This window comes from Kogia breviceps, chromosome 8 (assembly GCF_026419965.1).
Source record: "Kogia breviceps isolate mKogBre1 chromosome 8, mKogBre1 haplotype 1, whole genome shotgun sequence".
NCBI lineage: Eukaryota > Metazoa > Chordata > Mammalia > Artiodactyla > Physeteridae > Kogia > Kogia breviceps.
In genome coordinates this window covers 330,392-347,776 of record NC_081317.1, presented here as the reverse complement: position 1 = coordinate 347,776, position 17,385 = coordinate 330,392, and the positions used below count along the sequence as shown (strand labels likewise).

At 52.7% G+C, this 17,385-nt stretch overlaps 1 protein-coding gene across 7 annotated transcripts in view; it reads left to right on the top strand.

The window, feature by feature from the left end:
* Positions 1–17,385, top strand: part of EHMT1 (euchromatic histone lysine methyltransferase 1) — a 146,794-nt gene that overhangs the window by 80,170 nt on the left and 49,239 nt on the right. For 4 of the 7 annotated variants that reach the window (XM_067040199.1, XM_067040202.1, XM_067040204.1 and 1 more), the window contains exons 4-8: positions 3,202–3,382; positions 6,644–6,801; positions 6,978–7,166; positions 14,601–14,678; positions 16,038–16,158. In XM_067040199.1, coding sequence (XP_066896300.1) covers positions 3,202–3,382; positions 6,644–6,801; positions 6,978–7,166; positions 14,601–14,678; positions 16,038–16,158 — 727 coding nt within the window. The remainder of the gene's footprint in view (positions 1–3,201; positions 3,383–6,643; positions 6,802–6,977; positions 7,167–14,600; positions 14,679–16,037; positions 16,159–17,385) is intronic. The other 3 variants (XM_067040200.1, XM_067040203.1, XM_067040201.1) reach the window with 2 other exon arrangements.

Below are 17,385 nucleotides of genomic sequence, written 5' to 3'. Positions count from 1 at the left end.
GTCCTCGAGACAATGTAGCCTGTGTCAAAACTTCCTTCCTTTTTAAGGCCGGATAATATTCCATTGCATGCGTGTACATATACACACATGTACATTTGGTTTATCCATCATCCATCAGTTGGTACTTGGGTTGCCTCCACCCCTTGTCTGTCGTGAATGATGCTGCTGCTGTGAACACAGTTGTACAAAGAGCTCTTCGAGTCCCTGCTTTTGATTCTTCAGAGTGCGTACCCAGAAGTGGAATTGCAGGATCATAGGATAATTCTGTTTACTTTTTTTTTTTTTTTTTGCGGTACGCGGGTCTCTCACTGTTGTGGCCTCTCCCATTGCGGAGTGCAGGCTCCGGAAGCACAGGCCCAGTGGCCATGGCTCACGGGCCCAGCCGCTCCGCGGCACGTGGGATCCTCCCGGACCGGGGCACGAACCCGTGTCCCCTGCATTGGCAGGCGGACTCCCAACCCCTGCGCCACCAGGGAAGCCCCTGTTTACTTTTTTTTTTTTCTTTTGTGGTATGCGGGCCTCACTGTTGTGGCCTCTCCCGTTGCGGAGCACAGGCTCTGGACGCACAGGCTCAGCAGCCATGGCTCACGGGCCCAGCCGCTCCGCGGCATGTGGGATCTTCCCAGACCGGGGCACGAACCCGTGTCCCCTGCATCCGCAGGCGGATTCTCAATCACTGCGCCACCAGGGAAGCCCCCCTGTTTACTTTTTGAGGAAGCTCCACACTGTTGTCCACAGCATCTGCGCCATTTTACCTTCCCTCCAGCAGTGCACAGAGGCCCCAGTGTCTCCATACCTTCACCAACACTTGTTTTCTGTTTGTTTGATAGTAGCCATCCCAGGAGTGTGAGGTAGTCTTATTGAGGTTTTGTGTTGCATTTTCCTGATGATCAGTGATGTTAAGCATCTTTTCAAAGTGCTTTTTGGCCATTTGTATGTCTTCTTTGGAGAAATGTCTGTTCAGGTGCTTTACCGTTTTTAAATTGGGTCATTTGTTTTTTTGATTGACTTGTAGAGTTCTTTATATATTCTGGGTACAAATTCCTTATCAGATATATGGTTTGCAAATATTTTCTCCCATTCTGTAGGTTGCCATTTCATTCTATTGATTTTGTCCTTTGATGCATAGAAATTAAAAAAAATTTTAATGGACGTATAATTGACTTACAATTTATTAGTTTCAGGTATACAGCATAGTGATTCAATATATATTACAAAAGGATCACCAGGAATAGTCTAGTTACTGTCTGTCACCATTCAAAGTTATTACAATATTGTTGACTGTATTCTCCATGCTGTTTGTTAACATCCCCATGACTTACTTATTATATAACTGGTGGTTTGTACTTTTTAATCCCCTTTACCTGTTTTGTCTGTCCTCCCCCACCTCTCTACCCACTGTTTTATTCTCTGTATTTATGAGTGTTTCTGTTTTGTTTGTTCATTTGTTTTGCTTTTTAGATTCCACATATAAGTGAAATCATGGTATTCGTTCATCTTTTTCTCTGACTTATTTCATTTAGTGTAGTACCTCTGGATCCATCTGTATTGTCACAGACAGCAAGGTTTCATTCTTTTTTATGGCTGAGTAATATTCCATTGTGTGTGTGTATAAATACACCAACCACATCTTCTTTATCCATTTGTCTGTTGATGGGCATTTAGGTTGCTTCCACATCTTAGCTATCATAAACAGTGCTACAGTGAACATAGGGGTGCATTTATCTTTTTGAACTGTTGTTTTTGTATTCTTTGGATAAATACCCAGGAGTGGAATTGCTGGATCATATAGTAGTTCTATTTTTAACTTTTTGAGGAACCTCCATAGTGGCTGCACCAGTTTGCATTCCCACCAGCAGTGCACTAGGGTTCTATTTTCTCCACACCCTCTCCAACATTTGTTATTTGTGGTCTTTTTGATGATAGCCATTCTTACAGGCATGAGGTGATATCTCATTGTGGTTTTGATTTATGAGAAATGTTTTATTTTATTTATTTTTGGCTGCGTTGAGTCTTCATCGTTGTGCGCGGGCTTTCTCTAGTTGCAGCGAGCGGGGGCTACTCTTCGTTGCAGTGCGTGGGCTTCTCACTGCGGTGGCTTCTCTTGTTGTGGAGCACGGGCTCTAGGCGCGCGGGCTTCAGTGGTTGTGGTTCGCGGGCTCCGGAACGTAGGCTCAGTAGTTGTGGTGCGTAGGCTTAGTTGCTCTGTGGCATGTGGGATCTTCCCAGACCCGGGCTTGAACCTGTGTCCCCTGCATTGGCAGGTGGATTCTTAACCACTGCACCACCAGGGAAGTCCCTATAAGAAATTTTTAATTTTAATAAAGTCTAATTTATCTTTTTTCTTTTGTTGCCTGTGCTTTTGTTGTAATATCCAAAGATCCATTGCCAAATCCAATGTCATGAAGCTTCCCCCCTGTTTTCTTCTAAGAGTTTCACAATTTTAGGTGTTTGATCTGTTCTGAGTTAATCTCTGTCAGTGGTATAAGGTGAAGGTCCACCTCCATCCTTTTGCAGGTGGCCGTCCAGTTTCCCTGCCCCCTATATTGAAGGATCACACCTACTTTGTGCACAACGAAACGTGGTTCAGTGGAATCGGGTTTGAGATCAGACTGTCTCAAGGCTGTAGGTGACTCTGGGGAAGCAAGTGGTGGGGGCTGAGTGGTGTCTGGAGCAGAGGCAGGGCTGTCGGTGGTGCTGGGGTTGGCGTCCATATCACAGGCTGTTGTGGTCTCAGCAGGCTAAGCCCGAGACACTGAGGAAATGGGTAAAACTGAGCAAAAGCGTCTTAAAGGTGTTACAGGATGATCTGTCATGGCCTGAAAACCACCTGGGGGATGTGCACCGTGTAGCCGTGATCACCTGGAATGTGCCCCATCTGGGTATTTTCAAACGTAGTCATAGTTTATTACCTAAATCACAGGCTGGCTGGCTTTCTGTAAAGGCCCAGGTGGGAGACGGTCCCAGTTCTGGGTGCCGCACGTGTCACAGCCGCTGCTACTTCCCTGCAGAAATGCAGACTCTGTTCTTGGCCTGTGATGCCTGCCCGCGCCTGTCACAGGCGCTCTGGTGGCGGCGGGTTCCCGCGCTCTTCCCTCTCTCCTCAGCGTACATCTCTCGGGCGAGGGGTTTGGTGGGAGAGGCACGCTGTTTTAGCACCGCCTGCCTGTGCGTCATTGTCGCGTTGTCTTTGTTTTGAAGCACGCGGCCAGCAAGGACCCCAGGGAAGGCCGGGATGCCCGTGACCCCGAGGAGCCGAAAGAGGAGTTGAGCAGAAACACCTCGGATTTTGGACGACAGCAGCTTTTACCCCCCTTCCCGCCCCTTCACCAGTCGCTACCTCAAAACCAGTGCTACGTGGCCACCACGAAGGCACAGACAGGTAAAGGGAACCTGCCGCCGCCTTGCGCTCGGGTGTGTCCTGAGCCTGCACCGCAGAGGACGCGGGCCCCGCTCCACCCTCACCCGGTGCTCTGTCGTCGCATCCTCCGCTTGTTTTCAACTTCCAGATGAAGATCGTTTTCATTCCGACAGTCTGTGGCCTTGGTCTGATTGGGTGGAGGGCTCTGGCTTTGAGGAGCCTCCCAGCTCATGGTTCAGTGCTGCGGGGGCACCGTGGTTCAGGTGCGGGTGGCCGTGGGGCAGCCCCCTCCCACCCCGAGCCACCTCTCCTCACGCTCACCTGGGGGCGTGGAGGAGCATCGGGTGCCTTGTGGGGCCTTTCGCAGGAGGTGGGGGCTGGTGAGCGGCCCCCAGGGAGGCTGCCGTGGCAGGTAGAGCCTGCTTCCTCTGCAGACCCCTCCAGTGCAGACAGGCCTCTCCGGCAGGCCTGGCTCACGTCGCTGAGGACTCACAGATGAGGGGGAGGTGGCCCCCCGAGGGGCTGCCTTGGGGTGGTGATCTGCTGGTTGAGGCCTGTCTTCCTCAGGACTTTCAGAATACTTGTTGCTTATCAGTAATTTCAGGCCAGAGGTTCTGCAGAGGATGCCTGTGGCCTCCCTCGTCCCCCTCCCCCCATTCCACCCCGTGCACAGTCGCATGTCATTCTCCTGCCCAGCGTGTAACGTTTACTTCTGAACATGCGTGGAAGTTGCAGACATGGGGCCCTGGGCGCGTCCCTGTCGTGCGTGGCGCCCTCTCGGGCAGTCGCTGTAGTGTCAGAGCCTGGAAGGGCCCCCCGTGTGATGCGTCGTCCAGGCCTCAGGCCCCACTCGCCTTGGCCAGTCAGTCGTCCCAGGAGGCATTTCTTGACATCTGGAACGTCCCCCTGGGGTCGCTGCTGTCTTCCCGGGTCAGGCTCGGGTCACTGCTGTCCTCGAGGGGCGTGTGTCCTTGCTGCGTCTCCTGGGAGTTGGGGTATGGGTGTTGGTCCTGCTGCGGCAGGGCTGGGTCTACAGGTCCTTGGGTTGTGGTCCTTTGTGTCTTTGGAGGCGGGGCTTAGAGGGTTGCATGGTCCCACCTGGCAGCTTGAGCATCTGGGGACCCACTCCCAGCCTGATCGTCCCAGGATGGCTTCCAATTCCATCGCCCCCTCCTTACTTCCTAGTGGAGCTTCTGCTGGAATGAGGGGCCTCCCCTTTCCAGCCTTGCCTCTGTCTCAACTCATGGATCCTCATGTGAGTCTCTGGGCTCCAGTCCGTCACCGTCATGTTCAAATTGTCCCAGGTTTGCCTTTCAGGCTGGCTCCTGAGTCCTCCGATGTGACCCCGTCACTTTGTGAGGACTTCCTGGCTACACCAGGTGGACCCAGCCCGTCTTGTCCTTCCCCAGCCCTGGGACCAACCGTGTCTCCAGGGAGTCCTTGTTCTGTTTGTTGGAGCGTGGTGGTTGGTTAGAAAACAGGGGCAGTCTGTCTCCCCACCACCTCCAACTTTTGGTCTGTTTCAACTCAGTATTATTTGTTTCAAAGAGTTAAAGCTGGACAGAGTCGCATGTCTGTGGAATTACACCCATGTGTGTAGGGCTTGGCAAGGAATGTCAGGAGTCGGTACTTCTGTTAAAAAGTTAAGATTGGGGAATTCCCTGGCCGTCCAGTGGTTAGGACTCCATGGGTGTGGGTTCAGTCCCTTGTCAGGGAACTAAGATCCTGCAAGCCGCAAGGATCTTTTTTCTTAATAAAAGTTAAGATTGTTCCTATTTTAGCTTTATTATTTCCTTATCTGTTCAATCCACGTTTTCTAAACAGAAATGCTGAGTGTGTTTAGTAGTTTCCCACATGGGTCCTTCTCTGCCTCTGTTTCCTTATCTGAGGGCCGGAGGCCTGGAGACGGGGCCTGCGGGCTCAGGACAGCGTGAACGGCCTGGTGCCTGGCGCTCCTGCAGCAGCTGCCCGGCTCGCTCCCCAGGGAGGCGGCAGGCCCCTCTTGTTGTGCCTGCAGCGTCCCCACCCCGGGGGGAGCAGGGGCAGGGGCCCGTGGGGACGTGGCCCTGTGTGACGGCGTCCCTGTGGACCGGGAACGGCCTGCCTCGTTCGTCAAACCTTCCTCCTCCCTCCTTCCCCTGTGCGGCCGGCGCATTAGATCTGTCACAGGAAGTGCACACTTTTGGGCCATTTCTTGTCACTGTGGTGACAACCCCGCCCTGGAGGGCCTGCTCTTGCTGTCCTGCTGCGGCATGAGCGGAGACGAGATGGCAGGTTTGCACGGAGCTCACAACCCACCCTCCTCCTCCTTGGGGGGCACCTCCACCGGCTCACCTGTGCTCCATTCAGCGCGTGGACGGACGGCGTTTCCACGTAAACACGTGCGGCCCGCGTGGCGATTGTCCTCAGTGTCCTGGCGTCGCCACGCACCTGTGAGGGGCTGTCAGCCTGACCCCCGGCACCGGTGGCCGACCTGCGTCCTTTCTCCCCGTATCCCTTCTCTGCATTTCGTAGAAATAAAATGTAAGGTGTTTCTTTCAGCCCTTTCGTGGAGTTCCTCCGTGTTAAAGCAGTGGTTTTCCGATTTTTTTAATATATATACCCTGGAACTTTTTACAAAAATAAAACATCACAGAGACCCTCATTCTGTCAGAGCAGTAAACCTGGGGCAGCTTTGCCCAGAACGGCGTCAGGGGCCACGCGCCCCCAAGCCCCCGCTCAGTCCCCGCTCCACTGCTGCGCTTGTCAGGAGACCTTGCTCCCAGGCCTCTCCCTCCCTGGCCCTTGTGTGCAGGGATAGCTCGCTGGGCCCTTGTTTCCACTGTTCTTCTTCTCGGTCCATGAAGTGCTGAGCGAGGATGGAGGGTCCAGGTGACAGTGGTGTAAGGCCACTCTTCGGTGACCACACGTCATCGGTGGACCCTCTGGACACACGAGCAGGAGTGGGTCTGGAGGAGGCCCTTCCTTCTGAGCCCCTCGGAGGGCCCTGCTCAGAGGCTGTCCCAGGTGCTCCAGGGCCCGCTCCTGACGGCTTGCCGGTCTCCCGGTGTCTGCTCGGGAGTGGGTGCCCACGTTTGCCCTCCGTACAGCTCGGTGTCTCCTTGTGAACAAATCCTGTATCTGTGACGGCTTTTCAGCTTTCTCTGTGCAACTTAAGACACTGTTGTGGGTGCCGATGATTTTGGTGATCAGAGTTTGTGAACTGTCACCTACCTCTAAAAACATTTGAATGGCATTTCTTTTCTTCTCTCGTCCCCTTTTGACTTTTTTTTTTTTTTTTAGCTTGCTTGCCTTTTGTTTTAGCAGCTGCAGTATCTCGGAAGAAAAAACGAAGAATGGGAACCTATAGCCTGGTTCCTAAGAAAAAGACCAAAGTGTTAAAACAGAGGACGGTGATTGAGATGTTTAAGAGCATAACTCATTCCACGGTGGGCTCCAAGGTAAGGGTGCGGACCAGGCTGCGGGGGCTGCCCTCCATCTCTGCTCCAGGGTGGCCCCCGCCCGCCCCAGGCTCTCGTCTTCTGGCAGAGTCGCCAGCCCCGTCCCCCGCCCCGCCCCGTGGGCCTTGCCTGGAGGAGTTAGCGGGGTCCCGACGTGGGCTTCCGCCGTGTTCCAGGGCGAGAAGGACCTGGGTGACGGCTCCCTCCACGTGAACGGGGAGAGCCTGGACATGGACTCTGAGGAGGATGACTCGGAGGAGCTGGAGGAGGACGAGGACCAGGGCGCCCAGCCGGCTGCTGCGCGCCCTGCTGAGGACGGCAGGGCCTCCAGGGATGCTGCGCTGGAGCCTGACCGCAGCCAGAAGGTGGGCGGGACGCACAGCACAGGCCTTGGTCCTGGCGGGGCTGGGGGTGGCGTCTGGGTGCTTCTGAGCCGTAATAAAGCCCCTGTTTGCTTCTGGCTGGGATTCTTGTATTTTATTTCTCTTGAACTTGTAGGTAGTTTATTTTCGTCAGAGAAGTGTTTGTCTTCCTGTGCAGCGTTCATGGAAGTAAACGGCTTGAGCATTTTTAGGCTTGGGAGTGACAGGAATAATACCATTAACAACCCAAACTGCTAACCGTGGCTGACCGAGTGCCACTGTGGCTTGCGCTTGGCCTTGGCATGGTGTCCCAGGCACCCGGCACAGGTGTGGTCCTCCCGCAGGTGAGGCCTCTGTCCTCCCGGTGGGGTGAGCGCCCAGGGCTGCTGACAGGCCTTTGGGGTGGTACGTGTGCTGGCATGTCCTCATTATGGACGCTTCATCCGTGTCCACCCAGGGCGAGCTCGGGGTTGGCAGTGTGGTGGCCCTGAAGGCGTGGCACCGTCTGGGGGTGGTGATGCTTTATCTTGGCTCTCTGTGCACCGGTGCCGAACAGAAATACAGAGACAGAGTTTTGGAGGAAAAGAAATAATAGCTTTGTTCTTTGCCAGGCAAAAAGGGAACACAGCAGGCTAGCGCCTCAAGAACTGTGCCCCCGCTCCCCGGGGAATCAGGAGGGGTCTTATAGGTGGAGCTTGCAGTCTGGGGTAGGTGATAAGGATCAAGGTAATGAAGGTCTTGAATTTTTCTTCTTGCATTATTTCAAAACAGTCACCGCTGGTGTCAGGCAGCCCGGTAATTGGGTCCGTTTGTTATCGGCTGGGTTATCGGCTGCGACCTTCTTTCTGAAATGCAGAACACTACAAGGGGTGATTTGCTACAGGGAAGTGCAGGATGTGTAATTCACATAGTGTCAAGAGAGTGTTAGAGGTTAGCTTTGTGAAGGATAAGTCTAGTTACAGACACTACAGATTAGTAACGGTTAAAATAAAACTAAGGTTGGGATTTCCCTGGTGGCACAGTGCTTAAGAATCCACCTGCCAGTGTAGGGGACACGGGTTCGAGCCCTGGTCCGGGAAGATCCCACATGCCGCGGAGCAACTAAGCCTGTGCGCCACAACTACTGAGCCTCCGCTTTAGAGCCCGCGAGTCACAATTTCTGAGCCTGCGTGCCACAACTACGGAAGCCTGCGTGCCTAGAGCCTGTGCTCCACAACAAGAGGAGCCACTGCAATGAGACGCCCGCACACCGCAACAAAGAGTAGCCCCGGCTCGCCACAACTAGAGAAAGCCTGCGTGCAGCAACGATAGACCCAATGCAGCCAAGGGGAAAAAGAAAGAAAAGCTAGGATTGATTAACTCTTTCAGGCCAGTTTATGTTGTTTCCATAGCCTGCCCATGGCTCCTTTATTTTCCTTGTTTGTCAGAAAAGAAAAGACCTTCATTTCTATCTTTGCCTCAGCATGACAGGGACACGGGGCTTGTACGGTTTCAGTGATTCAGGGGGCCCAGGGGTGCCGGGCGCAGACCTGAGCAGAGTGGCTGTTGCTGTTGGGGCCCTTCTGGTTGGGGGAGGGGTGAGTTAGACATGGAGGCGAAACCATGGCTGAGAGTCAGGCACATGTGTGGAGCTGTGGGTTTACTGTCCACGCATCAGACTTGTCTGAGAAAACTTTGGAGCATCTTTAAGATGGACCATTACACCTTACGAGTTATTCTGAAACTAAGGGTGGGCAGAGACGTTCCAGTGAGTTTGTTGCAACAGTGACTTGTTTGAAGTGTATGATTTTGTTGATTAGCTTTTTGCACTTTGCATCAGTGCTATGGGTACAGGCTTTGACATGTGTAAAGCATTTTCTTTCAGCTTCTGGAATTTGGGCCGTGTTTTTTCTTAGTGTTGCTTAAATTTCAGATTCATATTAGCCATTTATGCCAGTTCTATTTTTTAGCAGGTTTTGGGGCAAAATTTTAAATGTTGGCCCAGCTATTAAGGTATAATTTTTCAAAAATAAATTGGTTGGGCTTCCCTGGTGGCGCAGTGGTTGAGAGTCCGCCTGCCGAAGCAGGGGACACGGGTTTGTGCCCCGGTCTGGGAAGATCCCACATGCCGTGAAGTGGTTGGGCCCGTGAGCCATGGCCGCTGAGCCTGAGCGTCTGGAGCCTGTGCTCCGTGACGGGAGAGGCCACAACAGTGAGAGGCCCGCGTACCACAAAAAAAAAATAAAAAAATAAAAAATAAATTGGTAGAAAATGCTAACATTAGAGATTTAAAGGAAATTTAAAAATCATTTAAGATATCATTTATTATTTTTTTCTCTTCCATCTTTTATTATTTTTTCCCTTCCATGTAGGAAGGAAGCAGTCTACTAATTCTTGCGGTGGTATTTTGAATGGTGATTTTTACAGACCTGTACTCCCCGCCGCCTGCAGTGGGGACTTGACTCTGGACATCCAGTCTTCTTGAGGAGCTTTGCCTGTGGCTCCACGAGCTGCTCTTGGCCGGGCCCCTCAGTGGGTGTGCACCCCACCCCACCCACGCCACCTGTAAAGCCATTTCCTGTTGTTAGAGGCGACACTCGGGGGGCTCATAGTGTGCACTTTGTTGAGAGGTGGAATGTGGGCATCTCCAGGTTCCTGCTGCAGTGAGTTGGGAGGGACGGGTTTTCATCTGCGTGTCCCTGCATCTCAGTGTTTTGCTGCAGGTCTGAATGTGCCGAGTAGCTTCTCACACGACTGGCTGTCAGGATTTGTTGTCTAGCGACCCCATTTCCTCTGGGTCATGTGGTCTGGGCAGCCTTATGTGAGCGCAGAGCTGACCTGTTGTGCGAAGGTGTGTGCTGTCCAGCCTTGGCTGCGATGTCAGAGCTCATGGATACTAGTCTGTTTCTGTATGATTTCTGGGTTCTGCGTTCTAATTACAATACACAGACCTTTCCCTGTGGCGATTTTGAATATATTGATGTAAGCTGTCTTTTAATTCTTCATGGGCTTCATTCTTTATGTATAAACGTTTGATTCATAGAGAATTTTTGATGAAATGTGAGGTAGAGACAGTCAAAGTGGGTGAATTTTATGGTATATAAATTATACCTCAGTAAAGCTTTTTGAACAAAATGTGAGGTCAGGGTTGTGTGGCCTCCCTCCCATGGTGAGCCGTGTGTGCCAGCACTGTTTATTGACTGACATTTGCTTCCTTGCTGATTTAAAATGCCACCTCTGTCACATACCACGCGGCATTTGAATGTGAGTCTATCTCTGGATTCTCTATTTTGATGGAGGTCCTCATCTTCCGGAAGGAATCTAGACACTGAATAACACTGAGTTAGTCTAGATACTGATACAAAGGAAGAAAATTAAATGGGTATCAAGCAAACAAAAGAATCAGGAAATAAATAAAAGCAGAATCAAGAAGAAAATGTGGAAAACAAACTAAGATGGCAGGAGCAGATCTAAACAGATCAGTGATAGTAACAAATAGCCATGGATTTGTTATGTGACCTGTTCCGGAGGCGAGGAAGATGGGAGATACGCCAGCCAGTTCTGAGGCTAAACCTGCCTTAAAGTCAGCCAGACCCAACCGTGTATCAGGGGACGAGGGCAGGGGAGGCTACGGCCTCCAGGAAAGCTCTTCACAGGACCTGCTGAGGTAACGGAGCAAAGGAGAGAGACTGGAAGGCATGTCACAGGGTACAGCTCCCTGCCGTGTGGACTTGGGGACGGGCACAGGTCGGCGGTGCCCAGGGCAGGAGCATGCGGGTGGCGCCCCCTCCGGTCCCCGTGGCAGGGTTGCCTCTGCTCTTGTTCTGGGCTTTGGTGCAGTCACGCAGGAGGCACTCCTTTTTCTGAGTGTGGCTCGTTTTACTCTGTGTTGTGTTTGTGCGATTTATTTATGCTGTTAGTTCATTTTCACTGTTGTGTGACAATGGTTTTTAAGGTGGCCCAGGGTCTCTGAGACCCTCCAGGGTTATTGTAGTCCTGGGATGTTACCTGCCTTTCCCACTCTCCTTTGAGGGAGCCACGCCGCAGGTGGAAGTGTCTGCAGCGGTGCGTGTTCACGGACTCACGGGCCGCCACAGCCCTTGGCTGTTCTCAGTAGTTTCTATGAGAGGGAGGGGCCCTGAGGCCAGAGGGTTGGGAACCAAGTGGGGCCGCACACCTCACGGCTGTGTGGGGGCTCCAGCGGGGCTGTTGCCCATGTCTGGTACATCCACGAGGGGAGCTGCACGTCCCGCGTGTGCATCGCGGGCTTGTGAACTTGGTGGGCTACCCTCCTGGCGTGGCTGAGCGCTCTCACAGTGCAGTTCTGATTTGCGTTTCCCTGGTTTCTGAGAAGCTTCGGTACTTTTTTGTATGTTTATTTGCTGTTTGGATGCCTTCTCTTGTGTAGTGCCTGTTCGGGACCCAGCTGTTTATCTGTGTGATTATTTGTCCTTTTAAAAAGTCGATTTGTAGGAAGGGAGGCCCTGTGTGTGTGCGGCCAGCACTGTGCCTCCTTCTCCGTGTAGGGGACTGACTCCCTACCGATGCCTGGCGTCCTTGTCTCAGCACTGGGGTGGATGGGGCAGGTGGTCTTGGGCGCTCACGGGGCCTGCTGGCTCGGGTCCCCCACCCTGTGTGGCCTCTGCCTGCCTTAGTAGCACACCGTCTGTCCACTCAGATGCCAGCTGTGGTGCTTCCCTCCCTTCTCTCCCCAAGCGTCTTACGCCTGTTCCTGTGGCTGCTGTGTGTGCAGTTTTCAAGTACTTATTCCTTATAAGGAGTTACTCCTTATTCCTCCCTTTACAGTCACAGGAGTTTCAGAAGTTGTTAATCTGCCCACTTTGATGGGTAGTTTCACTGCACAGTATTTTTAAAATAAGAAACTACCCAATGAAATTTACAGATAACATTTAAATAAAGCTTATTATAAAGATACCAGAATCCTACAGAAAAGGTTGTATTTAATGGCGAAAGTTTTAAACCTTTGCTAATACCAGTGATAAAAAGAGTGCGGGTTGGGATTTCCCTGGTGGTCTAGTGGTAAAGAATGCACCTTCCAATGCATGGGATGTGGGTTCGATCCCTGGTCGGGGAACTAAGATCCCACATACCATGGGGCAGCTAAACCCGTGCACCACAGCTACTGAGTGAGCCCGCACGACTCGATGAGAGCACCCGCGTGCCACAAACTACAGAGCCCATGTACCACAACTAGAGAGAGAAAACCCGCATGCCACAACAAGAGAGAAGCCCGCATGCCACAACGAAAGGTCCCACGTGCTGCAACTAAGACCTGATGCAGCCAAAAGGAAAAAAAAGAAAAGTGCAGGTTGCCACTTTCTCCCCTCACACAAGCACACCACATTGGTCATTCTTGCTATGATGCTGTAAGGTGAAAACCAGAAGGAAACATTAATATTTTAAAGGACAAGGGAGTTTGCTGGGAATATAATCATCCTTCTAAAAAAATCCAAGGAAACCAGCTGAGCGGCTGCTGTAGCCAGTGAGCTGAGCTTGTGTGGTCCTGCCAGTCAGAAAATATAAGGACAGCTTGTCAATAATATCAGTAAACACCCGACAATACTTGTTAACCTCCTGAATGGAAAGCGTCATGCTGTGCACGTGTACAGCCAGTGGTCCACCTGGACGGTCTTGAGGCCGGCATATCAGTGTGAGTCCTTAGAAGGTAAGGATTCTTTGAACAGCAAAACCACAATATCACACCTAAAAATTAGCTGTAAGTCTTTAATATCACCACAGTGCTTAGCAATACATTTAACAAGAAATGTGTGTTATCTATAAGGAGAAAATAGTAAAACTCTACTGAAAGAGGTTAAAAGAATAAGTTCATGGAATGACCCATTATTTGTCTGAATGAGAAGATCCATTCTTGCATCTCCCTTTCCCCGTGTTATCCATGAATTCAGAACTGTTCTCATCAAAGTTCCCACAGGATTTTCTGTGGGACCAGCTGACCTGGGAGTCGTTCACGGCAAGAACGGGCTGGGGGGCGGGGGAGAGGTTAGCAGGACAGATACGGAGGGGGTTCAAGCGGGGATTCGTGCAGGCACGGCAGAGCCATGAGAGAGCGGAGCCGGGCGGCCACGGTGCGCCTGTCTGTCTGCAGAGATACAGTTTGTTGTAAGGGTTGGGTTTTCAGTTCGTTCGCAAGGAATCATGAACTTTTCAGTAAATGCTATTGGGGAAAATTGGGGGCAAAGTGAAGGCCGACCCTTAGATCAAGGTGCACGACAAATGTATGCTCCATTCTGGAATAGTTGGGGGTGATGGCTGCACAACTCTGAGTACACTCAAGACCACTGAATTGTGTACTTTAAAAGGGTGAATTTAAGGGTAGGTGAATTATAAATCAGTAAAGCTGTTATTTAAAAAAGCAAATTCCAGAAGATTTAAAGTGTCAACACAAAATATTTAACTCTGGGAAAAAGTGTTGCAAACCGTCTTTCTAATCTCAAATGAAGGCCTTCTGTTGTAAGACACAAATCTAGAAGTCACGAAGGGAGAGACTGAGAGGTTTGACTTGTCCAGATGAAAACCCCAGAAGTTTTACTTTAAAAAGAAATAGCAGAAGCAGAGCCTATAGAGCTTGATAGGAGAATGTTTATAACATATTTAACAGACAGTGTGTGTGTGTAGTTTCCTGTGTGTGTGTAGCTTCCACAGTTACTAAGAAAGCAAGGACCCAGTGGAAATACGGGCTGGGGCTGTGGTCACGCAATACGCAGCGGGAGAAACGAAGGGGCACGCGTGGGAGACACTTGGGGTGGTGCGGCCCCTCAGAGGGCCTGGGGGTGCCCTGTGGGCGCCCCACACCCGGAGCGTCCTGCATGGGTGGGAGCACGTGTCTGCTGTTTGCCCGGACGGTCTTACCTTTCCTGTGAGATTGTGAGGGTGCGGTTACCGCGTGGCCCCTCGAGGAGCCACAGCCGGGTGCGTAGGGAGGGGTGGAGGGGGCACGCGGCTCCTGTGTAGGTAGAGAAGTTGAACCCAGGTGCCTCTGCTGTTCTGTTATGGGAAGATCCTACAGCGTACTTTTCATTATAAGAAAGTAAGATGCAGAAGCGTGCTGTGTGCTCTGCCCCTGCAGGCAGACACTCCCGTGCTCACCCGCAGTGCCCAGCATTGGCAGCAGGTCGAGGCCCTGGGGCTGGGCGGGCTCGCGGGTTGGGGGGTAGGTTTTGCGTTTTATATAGGTCTGTGGCCTCTGAAAACCTTTTTGTGGGGAGTGCAGTCTCATGTGCACCGATCTGCATACGTCCGAGTCACGTCGGATCAGTGGCTGGTCCAGGTCAGCGCTGGAGCCTGGCATGGGGGCAGCCCTTCCGGGCCGGGCTCTTGGGGAGCGGGGGCACCTCCAAGGTGTGTCGGGTCAGATCGCCTGCCACCAACGGCTCTCATTGGTTTGTTTTCTTTTTGGCTCCTGGCGGGGCTGCTCAGATGGAGGGCGAATCTGAAGAGGAGCAGGAGTCGGCCGGCACCGGGGAGGAGGAGGAGGATGGAGACGAGTCCGATCTGGTAACCTGTGCGCGGGTGACGCGGGGCTCCTGGCAGAGGAGCCACGTGGGAGCCGCAGGGGAAGCAGCCCGAGCAGAGAGCCAGGGAGGGGCCGCCGGGTGGACCGGGCGAGGGAAGATGGAGGCGTCCGAGGTGGAACCGCAGGCCCTTCACGGGCTGGATGTGGCTCAGAGCTGAGGGGTGCCAGCGACACGACCTCACGGGGGCAGGGTCAGAGGGCGGAGCTGTGGGGGGAGGGCGGAGCCTGGCGAGCCTGCCGGTGGCCACCAGGCAGGGCAGGGAAGGGAGTCTCTGTGGCATGAGAAGGAGAAAGTGGCCGCGTGGGTGGCGGAGACGAGCACTGAGACGGGCTGTTGTGTCCGGCGACACGCGTGTTTCTTTGGGGTCTAGACTGAAGCGCAGGGAGCTGTGGTGCTCTCTTGGCAGACTTTCTCCCGGAGCTTTGCTCTGAAGAGGGCACAGGAACAAGTTGCTGTAGGGAGCGCAGGGCACCTGGGCGTCTCAGGGGGCCCAGCACGAGGGCTTGGGCTCCAGGGCAACTCTTGGAAAGACCAGTGAGCCGCCCTTAGTGTATCTTTTTATCTCATGAACAAGCATTTTAAAATTTCTTTTTCTATCCATAGTTAACAGGTTGTGAGATCCTGGTGTGGAGTCGTTAGGAAGGATAGTGGTGCATGCTCTGCATCTGCTTTAACTGGTGGCAGTTAGATGCCCTTGCTGCGTCTAGATTTGAGACACACGTACTCACAGGAATCTCGAAATGTTGTAAATTAATGATAATTTCTTTCCTTGTTCTCCATGTAATGGCTAATTTGGACATAGATTTGAAGCACACTGAGACTTTGATTGTTCCTTTTCTCATGAGCAAGATGAATGGGTGCATGGATTCTCTTGCTGAACTTAACTTATTTAGTTACTGGTAGAAGTTTTCATTTATTCTTTTTTGTGCCAGACTCAAGTAACTGAGCTTAGAGTGATATTTAGGGAAAAGCAAGAGTGTCTTTAAGAATGTGACCTAGGGCTTCCCTGGTGGCGCAGTGGTTGGGAGTCCACCTGCCAATGCAGGGGGCACGGGTTCATGCCCCGGTCCGGGAAGATCCCACGTGCCACGGAGCGGCTGGGCCCGTGAGCCGTGGCCACTGAGCCTGCGCGTCCGGAGCCTGTGCTCCGCAACGGGAGAGGCCACAGCAGTGAGAGGCCCGCATACCGCAAAAAAACAAAAAACAATGTGACCTAGAAAAATGTCTAAAAGTGAAATTAATCTTCTAGTTGAATTATCACGATACAGCAAGAAAACAGAACTTTTGCTTTCAGAGCACCCATGCTTTGCTCTTTCTGTTCCTTTCCCTTGGTTCTCAGAGTTCTGAATCCAGCATCAAGAAGAAGTTTCTCAAGAGGAAAGGGAAGCCTGACAGCCCCTGGATCAAGCCAGCAAGGAAGAGGAGGCGGAGAAGTAAAAAGAAGCCCTGCTCCGTGCTAGGTAAACATGGAGCCACACGCAGGACCCCGGGTGGAAGCGGGCCGTGGGGGGCTTGGGGTTGGGGTTCTGTGTAGGACTTCATTTGAACAGAAGACTCCACTGTTTAAAAAAATAAAAACATCAGGGCTTCCCTGGTGGCGCAGTGGTTGGGAGTCCGCCTGCCGGTGCGGGGGACACGGGTTCGTGCCCCGGTCCGGGAAGATCCCAAGTGCCGCGGAGCGGCTGGGCCCGTGAGCCATGGCCGCTGGGCCTGCGCGTCCGGAGCCTGCGCTCCGCAACGGGAGAGGCCACAACAGTGAGAGGCCCACGAACCACAAAAAAAATAAAATAAAAAAAAACCACATCAGAAACAGCTTTATTAGAGACCCTCAGGTGATGTCAGGGGGTCTCCTTCCAGCAGGCCCCGGTGGTATGGCCGCACACTGACCGCCTCCACCTTCCCTGTGTCCCGCCCTCATCATCCTGTGCAGGCCAGGCCCTGGTCCACACAGTGGCTCTCAGCCCTTTGCTCACATTCCCGTGATCTGGAGGTAGCCTTGTTAAAGGGACAGCTGGGAAGGGCATGATGTCAAAGTTAGTGGCCCAGGGGCCCCATCTTTGCAGCTTTGCCGTGGAGGACTTGGCGTAGCATGAAGTGTGTGTTGCTGAGGTGTTCGGTTGGTGAGCCTCACCACGTGCGTGTGACAGGAGACCTCTGCCACCCTCGCTGGGCGATGGACACCTTCCCTCCGCAGCCAGCCCTCCGCCGGCCCGGGCACCTTTGCTCCACATCGTCTCCGCAGACGGGCTGGCGCTGTGGAGAGCGTTTACGGACGCGCCCTTCTCTCCGGCTTCTCCGAGAGCGACTGAGCGTTGTCGTGTTGTTGTTGGCGGGAGGTGTTCCACGCAGCTGTCTGGTTTGTTTATCCCTCACCTGTTGGACATTTGGTCTCTTTCCAGTTTTTGGCCCTTACAGATAAACTGCTGAGGAGTTTGTGTACACGTGTTTCTAGAGCAGATGCTCCGTTTATCTGGGGTAAACGTTTAGGAGTGGAGAGTGGCTGGGTCCTGCTGTGTGTCTCAGTGCTGCCAGCTGTTTCCCGAAGTGCTTGCCCTGCTCTGCGTTCCCGCAGCAGCACGGGAGCAGTCCAGCCCCGCACTGACCCCCGCAGCACTTGCGCGGGGTCAGTCTCTGATTCCAGTGCTGCTGGTTGGTGTGTGGTGCTGTCTCATTGCGGTTACCTGCCA